This window comes from Acanthaster planci, linkage group LG17 (genome assembly GCF_054643075.1).
Source record: "Acanthaster planci isolate LZ-2023a linkage group LG17, COTS_SCS, whole genome shotgun sequence".
Taxonomy (NCBI): Eukaryota; Metazoa; Echinodermata; class Asteroidea; order Valvatida; family Acanthasteridae; genus Acanthaster; species Acanthaster planci.
In genome coordinates, this window is record NC_141793.1 from 250,601 (window position 1) to 266,067 (window position 15,467).

At 51.0% G+C, this 15,467-nt stretch overlaps 1 protein-coding gene across 1 annotated transcript in view; it reads right to left on the minus strand.

Annotated features, from left to right (window-relative positions):
- Nucleotides 1-3,868, minus strand: part of LOC110983765 (SCO-spondin-like) — a 34,016-nt gene extending 30,148 nt beyond the window's left edge. Inside the window, exons 1-2 of the mRNA XM_087148201.1 lie at nt 3,587-3,868; nt 966-1,047 (exon numbers count right to left, since the gene is read on the minus strand). Coding sequence (XP_087004327.1) covers nt 966-1,047; nt 3,587-3,868 — 364 coding nt within the window. The remainder of the gene's footprint in view (nt 1-965; nt 1,048-3,586) is intronic.
- Nucleotides 3,869-15,467: the final 11,599 nt, after the last annotated feature.

A 15,467-nucleotide genomic window follows, 5' to 3' on the forward strand; every position in this document is an offset into this window, starting at 1 on the left:
CAACGGCCGATTTTTCAGAAAATAAACACAACACGAGTCTATCAGCACAGCAGTACGACTTGCAAAAGTATAAAGAACGTACCGGTTGAGCTGTCTTCTGCTCTGGCACTTCAATGAACTCCTCGTCTGCTGGACCCTTGTAGGAGACTATCAGACTCACAACGACTGGCTCCAACTCAGCAACATCCCCAGCATCTGCCAGGTTGGTCAGTCTAACTGCCTTGACCACTGATCGTTTGGAAAACTGGGTGAGAAGCTTTGGTGTCTTTTCTCCGTCCTCCGTTTTCGGCGCTGGCACATTCCAAGCTCCGGTAGTCTCGTCGATGCTGGCCTTTCCCTGGATAGCTTGCTGGACTTCCAGTCCGGCCTGACCATCCATTGGTTCTCGGCAGTAGCTTTCAGTTGTGGACACCAGTGGTACCGATGTGCTAACGGTGGTCAGTTCTTCCCCGGCAGCAGTAGTGACGGTGGTAGTTTTCACTTCTTCGGTTGTGGTGACGCCACCAGTTGTGCTCTCCGTCACGGTGGATACTACTTTTGTTGTCTGCGTCTGGATTTCTGATAGAACCAAGAAAGATATCTTGTGATTACCAAAGACCAGACAGATCGTCTTTTCTCGCTGTGGGGATTCACCAAATCAGGGCACAAGTCTTACCGGCTGTTGTGGACTCGGCTGGTGACGTGGTTTTCACCGTAGTCGTCTCCTCCATGGTTGTGGCAAGGGGAGAAGTCAGCAGAGTTGTCGTGGTTACTTTTACTTTGGTGGGAACGGTTTGCGGCTGGTCTCTTGCCGGCGCACCCGTCGTCACTTCTGTTAGACAGACACAGAAAAAAATTCAGTCAAGAAAAGATGGCCTAACTTTCCCAGCCCGGCCCCAAACCCTCCTCATATGCCACAACAGCCCAACAAGACAAAGCCCAAAGAGAGCAAACTCATAAGTCTGTATGCAAATCATGGGACTAACCTTTCAGACAGCCTAGAATGTCCACATCAAGCTTGGCCGACTCGGCCCCGGTCATTGCCAAGACTTCCAGACGAATAGCGGTCACATCATCTAGACCAGGAACCTCGGGCAAGTCATGAGTCTGGGCCTGTTCAGGCAGCAGAGTCAAGGTCACAATCTGCAAGATCAAAGAAAATGCTCTCCGTCAGATTCGCACAGCAACGGCCGATTTTTCAGAAAATAAACACAACACGAGTCTATCAGCACAGCAGTACGACTTGCAAAAGTATAAAGAACGTACCGGTTGAGCTGTCTTCTGCTCTGGCACTTCAATGAACTCCTCGTCTGCTGGACCCTTGTAGGAGACTATCAGACTCACAACGACTGGCTCCAACTCAGCAACATCCCCAGCATCTGCCAGGTTGGTCAGTCTAACTGCCTTGACCACTGATCGTTTGGAAAACTGGGTGAGAAGCTTTGGTGTCTTTTCTCTGTCCTCCGTTTTCGGCGCTGGCACATTCCAAGCTCCGGTAGTCTCGTCGATGCTGGCCTTGCCCTGGATAGCTTGCTGGACTTCCAGTCCGGCCTGACCATCCATTGGTTCTCGGCAGTAGCCTTCAGTTGTGGACACCAGTGGCACCGATGTGCTAACGGTGGTCGGTTCTTTTCCGGCAGCAGTAGTGACGGTGGTAGTTTTCACTTCTTCGGTTGTGGTGACGCCACCAGTTGTGCTCTCCGTCACGGTGGATACCACTTTTGTTGTCTGCGTCTGGATTTCTGATAGAACCAAGAAGGATATCTTGTGATTACCAAAGACCAGACAGATCGTCTTTTCTCGCCGTGGGGATTCACCAAATCAGGACACAAGTCTTACCGGCTGTTGTGGACTCGGCTGGTGACGTGGTTTTCACCGTAGTCGTCTCCTCCATGGTTGTGGCAAGGGGAGAAGTCAGCAGAGTTGTCGTGGTTACTTTTACTTTGGTGGGAACGGTTTGGAGCTGGTCTCTTGCCGGCGCACCCGTCGTCACTTCTGTTAGACAGACACAGAAAAAAATTCAGTCAAGAAAAGATGGCCTAACTTTCCCAGCCTGGCCCCAAACCCTCCTCATATGCCGCAAGAGCCCAACAAGACAAAGCCCAAAGAGAGCAAACTCATAAGTCTGTATGCAAATCATGGGACTAACCTTTCAAACAGCCTAGAATGTCCACATCAAGCTTGGCCGACTCGGCCCCGGTCATTGCCAAGACTTCCAGACGAATAGCGGTCACATCATCTAGACCAGGAACCTCGGGCAAGTCATGAGTCTGGGCCTGTTCAGGCAGCAGAGTCAAGGTCACAATCTGCAAGATCAAAGAAAATGCTCTCCGTCAGATTCGCACAGCAACGGCCGATTTTTCAGAAAATAAACACAACACGAGTCTATCAGCACAGCAGTACGACTTGCAAAAGTATAAAGAACGTACCGGTTGAGCTGTCTTCTGCTCTGGCACTTCAATGAACTCCTCGTCTGCTGGACCCTTGTAGGAGACTATCAGACTCACAACGACTGGCTCCAACTCAGCAACATCCCCAGCATCTGCCAGGTTGGTCAGTCTAACTGCCTTGACCACTGATCGTTTGGAAAACTGGGTGAGAAGCTTTGGTGTCTTTTCTCCGTCCTCCGTTTTCGGCGCTGGCACATTCCAAGCTCCGGTAGTCTCGTCGATGCTGGCCTTTCCCTGGATAGCTTGCTGGACTTCCAGTCCGGCCTGACCATCCATTGGTTCTCGGCAGTAGCCTTCAGTTGTGGACACCAGTGGTACCGATGTGCTAACGGTGGTCAGTTCTTCCCCGGCAGCAGTAGTGACGGTGGTAGTTTTCACTTCTTCGGTTGTGGTGACGCCACCAGTTGTGCTCTCCGTCACGGTGGATACTACTTTTGTTGTCTGCGTCTGGATTTCTGATAGAACCAAGAAAGATATCTTCTGATTACCAAAGACCAGACAGATCGTCTTTTCTCGCTGTGGGGATTCACCAAATCAGGGCACAAGTCTTACCGGCTGTTGTGGACTCGGCTGGTGACGTGGTTTTCACCGTAGTCGTCTCCTCCATGGTTGTGGCAAGGGGAGAAGTCAGCAGAGTTGTCGTGGTTACTTTTACTTTGGTGGGAACGGTTTGCGGCTGGTCTCTTGCCGGCGCACCCGTCGTCACTTCTGTTAGACAGACACAGAAAAAAATTCAGTCAAGAAAAGATGGCCTAACTTTCCCAGCCCGGCCCCAAACCCTCCTCATATGCCGCAACAGCCCAACAAGACAAAGCCCAAAGAGAGCAAACTCATAAGTCTGTATGCAAATCATGGGACTAACCTTTCAGACAGCCTAGAATGTCCACATCAAGCTTGGCCGACTCGGCCCCGGTCATTGCCAAGACTTCCAGACGAATAGCGGTCACATCATCTAGACCAGGAACCTCGGGCAAGTCATGAGTCTGGGCCTGTTCAGGCAGCAGAGTCAAGGTCACAATCTGCAAGATCAAAGAAAATGCTCTCCGTCAGATTCGCACAGCAACGGCCGATTTTTCAGAAAATAAACACAACACGAGTCTATCAGCACAGCAGTACTTCTTGCAAAAGTATAAAGAACGTACCGGTTGAGCTGTCTTCTGCTCTGGCACTTCAATGAACTCCTCGTCTGCTGGACCCTTGTAGGAGACTATCAGACTCACAACGACTGGCTCCAACTCAGCAACATCCCCAGCATCTGCCAGGTTGGTCAGTCTAACTGCCTTGACCACTGATCGTTTGGAAAACTGGGTGAGAAGCTTTGGTGTCTTTTCTCTGTCCTCCGTTTTCGGCGCTGGCACATTCCAAGCTCCGGTAGTCTCGTCGATGCTGGCCTTGCCCTGGATAGCTTGCTGGACTTCCAGTCCGGCCTGACCATCCATTGGTTCTCGGCAGTAGCCTTCAGTTGTGGACACCAGTGGCACCGATGTGCTAACGGTGGTCGGTTCTTTTCCGGCAGCAGTAGTGACGGTGGTAGTTTTCACTTCTTCGGTTGTGGTGACGCCACCAGTTGTGCTCTCCGTCACGGTGGATACCACTTTTGTTGTCTGCGTCTGGATTTCTGATAGAACCAAGAAGGATATCTTGTGATTACCAAAGACCAGACAGATCGTCTTTTCTCGCCGTGGGGATTCACCAAATCAGGACACAAGTCTTACCGGCTGTTGTGGACTCGGCTGGTGACGTGGTTTTCACCGTAGTCGTCTCCTCCATGGTTGTGGCAAGGGGAGAAGTCAGCAGAGTTGTCGTGGTTACTTTTACTTTGGTGGGAACGGTTTGGAGCTGGTCTCTTGCCGGCGCACCCGTCGTCACTTCTGTTAGACAGACACAGAAAAAAATTCAGTCAAGAAAAGATGGCCTAACTTTCCCAGCCTGGCCCCAAACCCTCCTCATATGCCGCAAGAGCCCAACAAGACAAAGCCCAAAGAGAGCAAACTCATAAGTCTGTATGCAAATCATGGGACTAACCTTTCAAACAGCCTAGAATGTCCACATCAAGCTTGGCCGACTCGGCCCCGGTCATTGCCAAGACTTCCAGACGAATAGCGGTCACATCATCTAGACCAGGAACCTCGGGCAAGTCATGAGTCTGGGCCTGTTCAGGCAGCAGAGTCAAGGTCACAATCTGCAAGATCAAAGAAAATGCTCTCCGTCAGATTCGCACAGCAACGGCCGATTTTTCAGAAAATAAACACAACACGAGTCTATCAGCACAGCAGTACGACTTGCAAAAGTATAAAGAACGTACCGGTTGAGCTGTCTTCTGCTCTGGCACTTCAATGAACTCCTCGTCTGCTGGACCCTTGTAGGAGACTATCAGACTCACAACGACTGGCTCCAACTCAGCAACATCCCCAGCATCTGCCAGGTTGGTCAGTCTAACTGCCTTGACCACTGATCGTTTGGAAAACTGGGTGAGAAGCTTTGGTGTCTTTTCTCCGTCCTCCGTTTTCGGCGCTGGCACATTCCAAGCTCCGGTAGTCTCGTCGATGCTGGCCTTTCCCTGGATAGCTTGCTGGACTTCCAGTCCGGCCTGACCATCCATTGGTTCTCGGCAGTAGCCTTCAGTTGTGGACACCAGTGGTACCGATGTGCTAACGGTGGTCGGTTCTTCCCCGGCAGCAGTAGTGACGGTGGTAGTTTTCACTTCTTCGGTTGTGGTGACGCCACCAGTTGTGCTCTCCGTCACGGTGGATACTACTTTTGTTGTCTGCGTCTGGATTTCTGATAGAACCAAGAAAGATATCTTCTGATTACCAAAGACCAGACAGATCGTCTTTTCTCGCTGTGGGGATTCACCAAATCAGGGCACAAGTCTTACCGGCTGTTGTGGACTCGGCTGGTGACGTGGTTTTCACCGTAGTCGTCTCCTCCATGGTTGTGGCAAGGGGAGAAGTCAGCAGAGTTGTCGTGGTTACTTTTACTTTGGTGGGAACGGTTTGCGGCTGGTCTCTTGCCGGGGCACCCGTCGTCACTTCTGTTAGACAGACACAGAAAAAAATTCAGTCAAGAAAAGATGGCCTAACTTTCCCAGCCCGGCCCCAAACCCTCCTCATATGCCGCAAGAGCCCAACAAGACAAAGCCCAAAGAGAGCAAACTCATAAGTCTGTATGCAAATCATGGGACTAACCTTTCAGACAGCCTAGAATGTCCACATCAAGCTTGGCCGACTCGGCCCCGGTCATTGCCAAGACTTCCAGACGAATAGCGGTCACATCATCTAGACCAGGAACCTCGGGCAAGTCATGAGTCTGGGCCTCTTCAGGCAGCAGAGTCAAGGTCACAATCTGCAAGATCAAAGAAAATGCTCTCCGTCAGATTCGCACAGCAACGGCCGATTTTTCAGAAAATAAACACAACACGAGTCTATCAGCACAGCAGTACGACTTGCAAAAGTATAAAGAACGTACCGGTTGAGCTGTCTTCTGCTCTGGCACTTCAATGAACTCCTCGTCTGCTGGACCCTTGTAGGAGACTATCAGACTCACAACGACTGGCTCCAACTCAGCAACATCCCCAGCATCTGCCAGGTTGGTCAGTCTAACTGCCTTGACCACTGATCGTTTGGAAAACTGGGTGAGAAGCTTTGGTGTCTTTTCTCTGTCCTCCGTTTTCGGCGCTGGCACATTCCAAGCTCCGGTAGTCTCGTCGATGCTGGCCTTGCCCTGGATAGCTTGCTGGACTTCCAGTCCGGCCTGACCATCCATTGGTTCTCGGCAGTAGCCTTCAGTTGTGGACACCAGTGGCACCGATGTGCTAACGGTGGTCGGTTCTTTTCCGGCAGCAGTAGTGACGGTGGTAGTTTTCACTTCTTCGGTTGTGGTGACGCCACCAGTTGTGCTCTCCGTCACGGTGGATACCACTTTTGTTGTCTGCGTCTGGATTTCTGATAGAACCAAGAAGGATATCTTGTGATTACCAAAGACCAGACAGATCGTCTTTTCTCGCCGTGGGGATTCACCAAATCAGGACACAAGTCTTACCGGCTGTTGTGGACTCGGCTGGTGACGTGGTTTTCACCGTAGTCGTCTCCTCCATGGTTGTGGCAAGGGGAGAAGTCAGCAGAGTTGTCGTGGTTACTTTTACTTTGGTGGGAACGGTTTGCGGCTGGTCTCTTGCCGGCGCACCCGTCGTCACTTCTGTTAGACAGACACAGAAAAAAATTCAGTCAAGAAAAGATGGCCTAACTTTCCCAGCCCGGCCCCAAACCCTCCTCATATGCCGCAACAGCCCAACAAGACAAAGCCCAAAGAGAGCAAACTCATAAGTCTGTACGCAAATCATGGGACTAACCTTTCAGACAGCCTAGAATGTCCACATCAAGCTTGGCCGACTCGGCCCCGGTCATTGCCAAGACTTCCAGACGAATAGCGGTCACATCATCTAGACCAGGAACCTCGGGCAAGTCATGAGTCTGGGCCTCTTCAGGCAGCAGAGTCAAGGTCACAATCTGCAAGATCAAAGAAAATGCTCTCCGTCAGATTCGCACAGCAACGGCCGATTTTTCAGAAAATAAACACAACACGAGTCTATCAGCACAGCAGTACGACTTGCAAAAGTATAAAGAACGTACCGGTTGAGCTGTCTTCTGCTCTGGCACTTCAATGAACTCCTCGTCTGCTGGACCCTTGTAGGAGACTATCAGACTCACAACGACTGGCTCCAACTCAGCAACATCCCCAGCATCTGCCAGGTTGGTCAGTCTAACTGCCTTGACCACTGATCGTTTGGAAAACTGGGTGAGAAGCTTTGGTGTCTTTTCTCCGTCCTCCGTTTTCGGCGCTGGCACATTCCAAGCTCCGGTAGTCTCGTCGATGCTGGCCTTTCCCTGGATAGCTTGCTGGACTTCCAGTCCGGCCTGACCATCCATTGGTTCTCGGCAGTAGCCTTCAGTTGTGGACACCAGTGGCACCGATGTGCTAACGGTGGTCAGTTCTTCCCCGGCAGCAGTAGTGACGGTGGTAGTTTTCACTTCTTCGGTTGTGGTGACGCCACCAGTTGTGCTCTCCGTCACGGTGGATACTACTTTTGTTGTCTGCGTCTGGATTTCTGATAGAACCAAGAAGGATATCTTCTGATTACCAAAGACCAGACAGATCGTCTTTTCTCGCTGTGGGGATTCACCAAATCAGGGCACAAGTCTTACCGGCTGTTGTGGACTCGGCTGGTGACGTGGTTTTCACCGTAGTCGTCTCCTCCATGGTTGTGGCAAGGGGAGAAGTCAGCAGAGTTGTCGTGGTTACTTTTACTTTGGTGGGAACGGTTTGCGGCTGGTCTCTTGCCGGCGCACCCGTCGTCACTTCTGTTAGACAGACACAGAAAAAAATTCAGTCAAGAAAAGATGGCCTAACTTTCCCAGCCCGGCCCCAAACCCTCCTCATATGCCGCAACAGCCCAACAAGACAAAGCCCAAAGAGAGCAAACTCATAAGTCTGTATGCAAATCATGGGACTAACCTTTCAAACAGCCTAGAATGTCCACATCAAGCTTGGCCGACTCGGCCCCGGTCATTGCCAAGACTTCCAGACGAATAGCGGTCACATCATCTAGACCAGGAACCTCGGGCAAGTCATGAGTCTGGGCCTCTTCAGGCAGCAGAGTCAAGGTCACAATCTGCAAGATCAAAGAAAATGCTCTCCGTCAGATTCGCACAGCAACGGCCGATTTTTCAGAAAATAAACACAACACGAGTCTATCAGCACAGCAGTACGACTTGCAAAAGTATAAAGAACGTACCGGTTGAGCTGTCTTCTGCTCTGGCACTTCAATGAACTCCTCGTCTGCTGGACCCTTGTAGGAGACTATCAGACTCACAACGACTGGCTCCAACTCAGCAACATCCCCAGCATCTGCCAGGTTGGTCAGTCTAACTGCCTTGACCACTGATCGTTTGGAAAACTGGGTGAGAAGCTTTGGTGTCTTTTCTCCGTCCTCCGTTTTCGGCGCTGGCACATTCCAAGCTCCGGTAGTCTCGTCGATGCTGGCCTTTCCCTGGATAGCTTGCTGGACTTCCAGTCCGGCCTGACCATCCATTGGTTCTCGGCAGTAGCCTTCAGTTGTGGACACCAGTGGCACCGATGTGCTAACGGTGGTCAGTTCTTCCCCGGCAGCAGTAGTGACGGTGGTAGTTTTCACTTCTTCGGTTGTGGTGACGCCACCAGTTGTGCTCTCCGTCACGGTGGATACTACTTTTGTTGTCTGCGTCTGGATTTCTGATAGAACCAAGAAGGATATCTTGTGATTACCAAAGACCAGACAGATCGTCTTTTCTCGCTGTGGGGATTCACCAAATCAGGGCACAAGTCTTACCGGCTGTTGTGGACTCGGCTGGTGACGTGGTTTTCACCGTAATCGTCTCCTCCATGGTTGTGGCAAGGGCAGAAGTCAGCAGAGTTGTCGTGGTTACTTTTACTTTGGTGGGAACGGTTTGCGGCTGGTCTCTTGCCGGCGCACCCGTCGTCACTTCTGTTAGACAGACACAGAAAAAAATTCAGTCAAGAAAAGATGGCCTAACTTTCCCAGCCCGGCCCCAAACCCTCCTCATATGCCGCAACAGCCCAACAAGACAAAGCCCAAAGAGAGCAAACTCATAAGTCTGTATGCAAATCATGGGACTAACCTTTCAGACAGCCTAGAATGTCCACATCAAGCTTGGCCGACTCGGCCCCGGTCATTGCCAAGACTTCCAGACGAATAGCGGTCACATCATCTAGACCAGGAACCTCGGGCAAGTCATGAGTCTGGGCCTCTTCAGGCAGCAGAGTCAAGGTCACAATCTGCAAGATCAAAGAAAATGCTCTCCGTCAGATTCGCACAGCAACGGCCGATTTTTCAGAAAATAAACACAACACGAGTCTATCAGCACAGCAGTACGACTTGCAAAAGTATAAAGAACGTACCGGTTGAGCTGTCTTCTGCTCTGGCACTTCAATGAACTCCTCGTCTGCTGGACCCTTGTAGGAGACTATCAGACTCACAACGACTGGCTCCAACTCAGCAACATCCCCAGCATCTGCCAGGTTGGTCAGTCTAACTGCCTTGACCACTGATCGTTTGGAAAACTGGGTGAGAAGCTTTGGTGTCTTTTCTCTGTCCTCCGTTTTCGGCGCTGGCACATTCCAAGCTCCGGTAGTCTCGTCGATGCTGGCCTTTCCCTGGATAGCTTGCTGGACTTCCAGTCCGGCCTGACCATCCATTGGTTCTCGGCAGTAGCCTTCAGTTGTGGACACCAGTGGCACCGATGTGCTAACGGTGGTCGGTTCTTCCCCGGCAGCAGTAGTGACGGTGGTAGTTTTCACTTCTTTGGTTGTGGTGACGCCACCAGTTGTGCTCTCCGTCACGGTGGATACTACTTTTGTTGTCTGCGTCTGGATTTCTGATAGAACCAAGAAGGATATCTTGTGATTACCAAAGACCAGACAGATCGTCTTTTCTCGCTGTGGGGATTCACCAAATCAGGGCACAAGTCTTACCGGTTGTTGTGGACTCGGCTGGTGACGTGGTTTTCACCGTAGTCGTCTCCTCCATGGTTGTGGCAAGGGGAGAAGTCAGCAGAGTTGTCGTGGTTACTTTTACTTTGGTGGGAACGGTTTTCGGCTGGTCTCTTGCCGGTGCACCCGTCGTCATTTCTGTTAGACAGACACAGAAAAAAATTCAGTCAAGAAAAGATGGCCTAACTTTCCCAGCCCGGCCCCAAACCCTCCTCATATGCCGCAACAGCCCAACAAGACAAATCCCAAAGAGAGCAAACTCATAAGTCTGTATGCAAATCATGGGACTAACCTTTCAGACAGCCTAGAATGTCCACATCAAGCTTGGCCGACTCGGCCCCGGTCATTGCCAAGACTTCCAGACGAATAGCGGTCACATCATCTAGACCAGGAACCTCGGGCAAGTCATGAGTCTGGGCCTCTTCAGGCAGCAGAGTCAAGGTCACAATCTGCAAGATCAAAGAAAATGCTCTCCGTCAGATTCGCACAGCAACGGCCGATTTTTCAGAAAATAAACACAACACGAGTCTATCAGCACAGCAGTACGACTTGCAAAAGTATAAAGAACGTACCGGTTGAGCTGTCTTCTGCTCTGGCACTTCAATGAACTCCTCGTCTGCTGGACCCTTGTAGGAGACTATCAGACTCACAACGACTGGCTCCAACTCAGCAACATCCCCAGCATCTGCCAGGTTGGTCAGTCTAACTGCCTTGACCACTGATCGTTTGGAAAACTGGGTGAGAAGCTTTGGTGTCTTTTCTCTGTCCTCCGTTTTCGGCGCTGGCACATTCCAAGCTCCGGTAGTCTCGTCGATGCTGGCCTTTCCCTGGATAGCTTGCTGGACTTCCAGTCCGGCCTGACCATCCATTGGTTCTCGGCAGTAGCCTTCAGTTGTGGACACCAGTGGCACCGATGTGCTAACGGTGGTCAATTCTTCCCCGGCAGCAGTAGTGACGGTGGTAGTTTTCACTTCTTCGGTTGTGGTGACGCCACCAGTTGTGCTCTCCGTCACGGTGGATACTACTTTTGTTGTCTGCGTCTGGATTTCTGATAAAACCAAGAAGGATATCTTCTGATTACCAAAGACCAGACAGATCGTCTTTTCTTGCTGTGGGGATTCACCAAATCAGGGCACAAGTCTTACCGGCTGTTGTGGACTCGGCTGGTGACGTGGTTTTCACCGTAGTCGTCTCCTCCATGGTTGTGGCAAGGGGAGAAGTCAGCAGAGTTGTCGTGGTTACTTTTACTTTGGTGGGAACGGTTTGCAGCTGGTCTCTTGCCGGCGCACCCGTCGTCATTTCTGTTAGACAGACACAGAAAAAAATTCAGTCAAGAAAAGATGGCCTAACTTTCCCAGCCCGGCCCCAAACCCTCCTCATATGCCGCAACAGCCCAACAAGACAAATCCCAAAGAGAGCAAACTCATAAGTCTGTATGCAAATCATGGGACTAACCTTTCAGACAGCCTAGAATGTCCACATCAAGCTTGGCCGACTCGGCCCCGGTCATTGCCAAGACTTCCAGACGAATAGCGGTCACATCATCTAGACCAGGAACCTCGGGCAAGTCATGAGTCTGGGCCTCTTCAGGCAGCAGAGTCAAGGTCACAATCTGCAAGATCAAAGAAAATGCTCTCCGTCAGATTCGCACAGCAACGGCCGATTTTTCAGAAAATAAACACAACACGAGTCTATCAGCACAGCAGTACGACTTGCAAAAGTATAAAGAACGTACCGGTTGAGCTGTCTTCTGCTCTGGCACTTCAATGAACTCCTCGTCTGCTGGACCCTTGTAGGAGACTATCAGACTCACAACGACTGGCTCCAACTCAGCAACATCCCCAGCATCTGCCAGGTTGGTCAGTCTAACTGCCTTGACCACTGATCGTTTGGAAAACTGGGTGAGAAGCTTTGGTGTCTTTTCTCTGTCCTCCGTTTTCGGCGCTGGCACATTCCAAGCTCCGGTAGTCTCGTCGATGCTGGCCTTTCCCTGGATAGCTTGCTGGACTTCCAGTCCGGCCTGACCATCCATTGGTTCTCGGCAGTAGCCTTCAGTTGTGGACACCAGTGGCACCGATGTGCTAACGGTGGTCAATTCTTCCCCGGCAGCAGTAGTGACGGTGGTAGTTTTCACTTCTTCGGTTGTGGTGACGCCACCAGTTGTGCTCTCCGTCACGGTGGATACTACTTTTGTTGTCTGCGTCTGGATTTCTGATAAAACCAAGAAGGATATCTTCTGATTACCAAAGACCAGACAGATCGTCTTTTCTTGCTGTGGGGATTCACCAAATCAGGGCACAAGTCTTACCGGCTGTTGTGGACTCGGCTGGTGACGTGGTTTTCACCGTAGTCGTCTCCTCCATGGTTGTGGCAAGGGGAGAAGTCAGCAGAGTTGTCGTGGTTACTTTTACTTTGGTGGGAACGGTTTGCAGCTGGTCTCTTGCCGGCGCACCCGTCGTCATTTCTGTTAGACAGACACAGAAAAAAATTCAGTCAAGAAAAGATGGCCTAACTTTCCCAGCCCGGCCCCAAACCCTCCTCATATGCCGCAACAGCCCAACAAGACAAATCCCAAAGAGAGCAAACTCATAAGTCTGTATGCAAATCATGGGACTAACCTTTCAAACAGCCTAGAATGTCCACATCAAGCTTGGCCGACTCGGCCCCGGTCATTGCCAAGACTTCCAGACGAATAGCGGTCACATCATCTAGACCAGGAACCTCGGGCAAGTCATGAGTCTGGGCCTCTTCAGGCAGCAGAGTCAAGGTCACAATCTGCAAGATCAAAGAAAATGCTCTCCGTCAGATTCGCACAGCAACGGCCGATTTTTCAGAAAATAAACACAACACGAGTCTATCAGCACAGCAGTACGACTTGCAAAAGTATAAAGAACGTACCGGTTGAGCTGTCTTCTGCTCTGGCACTTCAATGAACTCCTCGTCTGCTGGACCCTTGTAGGAGACTATCAGACTCACAACGACTGGCTCCAACTCAGCAACATCCCCAGCATCTGCCAGGTTGGTCAGTCTAACTGCCTTGACCACTGATCGTTTGGAAAACTGGGTGAGAAGCTTTGGTGTCTTTTCTCTGTCCTCCGTTTTCGGCGCTGGCACATTCCAAGCTCCGGTAGTCTCGTCGATGCTGGCCTTTCCCTGGATAGCTTGCTGGACTTCCAGTCCGGCCTGACCATCCATTGGTTCTCGGCAGTAGCCTTCAGTTGTGGACACCAGTGGCACCGATGTGCTAACGGTGGTCAATTCTTCCCCGGCAGCAGTAGTGACGGTGGTAGTTTTCACTTCTTCGGTTGTGGTGACGCCACCAGTTGTGCTCTCCGTCACGGTGGATACTACTTTTGTTGTCTGCGTCTGGATTTCTGATAGAACCAAGAAGGATATCTTGTGATTACCAAAGACCAGACAGATTGTCTTTTCTCGCTGTGGGGATTTACCAAATCAGGGCTCAAGTCTTACCGGCTGTTGTGGACTCGGCTGGTGACGTGGTTTTCACCGTAGTCGTCTCCTCCATGGTTGTGGCAAGGGGAGAAGTCAGCAGAGTTGTCGTGGTTACTTTTACTTTGGTGGGAACGGCTTTCGGCTGGTCTCTTGCCGGCGCACCCGTCGTCATTTCTGTTAGACAGACACAGAAAAAAATTCAGTCAAGAAAAGATGGCCTAACTTTCCCAGCCCGGCCCCAAACCCTCCTCATATGCCGCAACAGCCCAACAAGACAAAGCCCAAAGAGAGCAAACTCATAAGTCTGTATGCAAATCATGGGACTAACCTTTCACACAGCCTAGAATGTCCACATCAAGCTTGGCCGACTCGGCCCCGGTCATTGCCAAGACTTCCAGACGAATAGCGGTCACATCATCTAGACCAGGAACCTCGGGCAAGTCATGAGTCTGGGCCTCTTCAGGCAGCAGAGTCAAGGTCACAATCTGCAAGATCAAAGAAAATGCTCCTCCGTCAGATTCGCACAGCAACGGCCGATTTTTCAGAAAATAAACACAACACGAGTCTATCAGCACAGCAGTACGACTTGCAAAAGTATAAAGAACGTACCGGTTGAGCTGTCTTCTGCTCTGGCACTTCAATGAACTCCTCGTCTGCTGGACCCTTGTAGGAGACTATCAGACTCACAACGACTGGCTCCAACTCAGCAACATCCCCAGCATCTGCCAGGTTGGTCAGTCTAACTGCCTTGACCACTGATCGTTTGGAAAACTGGGTGAGAAGCTTTGGTGTCTTTTCTCCGTCCTCCGTTTTCGGCGCTGGCACATTCCAAGCTCCGGTAGTCTCGTCGATGCTGGCCTTTCCCTGGATAGCTTGCTGGACTTCCAGTCCGGCCTGACCATCCATTGGTTCTCGGCAGTAGCCTTCAGTTGTGGACACCAGTGGTACCGATGTGCTAACGGTGGTCAGTTCTTCCCCGGCAGCAGTAGTGACGGTGGTAGTTTTCACTTCTTCGGTTGTGGTGACGCCACCAGTTGTGCTCTCCGTCACGGTGGATACTACTTTTGTTGTCTGCGTCTGGATTTCTGATAGAACCAAGAAAGATATCTTCTGATTACCAAAGACCAGACAGATCGTCTTTTCTCGCTGTGGGGATTCACCAAATCAGGGCACAAGTCTTACCGGCTGTTGTGGACTCGGCTGGTGACGTGGTTTTCACCGTAGTCGTCTCCTCCATGGTTGTGGCAAGGGGAGAAGTCAGCAGAGTTGTCGTGGTTACTTTTACTTTGGTGGGAACGGTTTGCGGCTGGTCTCTTGCCGGCGCACCCGTCGTCACTTCTGTTAGACAGACACAGAAAAAAATTCAGTCAAGAAAAGATGGCCTAACTTTCCCAGCCCGGCCCCAAACCCTCCTCATATGCCGCAACAGCCCAACAAGACAAAGCCCAAAGAGAGCAAACTCATAAGTCTGTATGCAAATCATGGGACTAACCTTTCAGACAGCCTAGAATGTCCACATCAAGCTTGGCCGACTCGGCCCCGGTCATTGCCAAGACTTCCAGACGAATAGCGGTCACATCATCTAGACCAGGAACCTCGGGCAAGTCATGAGTCTGGGCCTCTTCAGGCAGCAGAGTCAAGGTCACAATCTGCAAGATCAAAGAAAATGCTCTCCGTCAGATTCGCACAGCAACGGCCGATTTTTCAGAAAATAAACACAACACGAGTCTATCAGCACAGCAGTACGACTTGCAAAAGTATAAAGAACGTACCAGTTGAGCTGTCTTCTGCTCTGGCACTTTAATGAACTCCTCGTCTGCTGGACCCTTGTAGGAGACTATCAGACTCACAACGACTGGCTCCAACTCAGCAACATCCCCAGCATCTGCCAGGTTGGTCAGTCTAACTGCCTTGACCACTGATCGTTTGGAAAACTGGGTGAGAAGCTTTGGTGTCTTTTCTCTGTCCTCCGTTTTCGGCGCTGGCACATTCCAAGCTCCGGTAGTCTCGTCGATGCTGGCCTTTCCCTGGATAGCT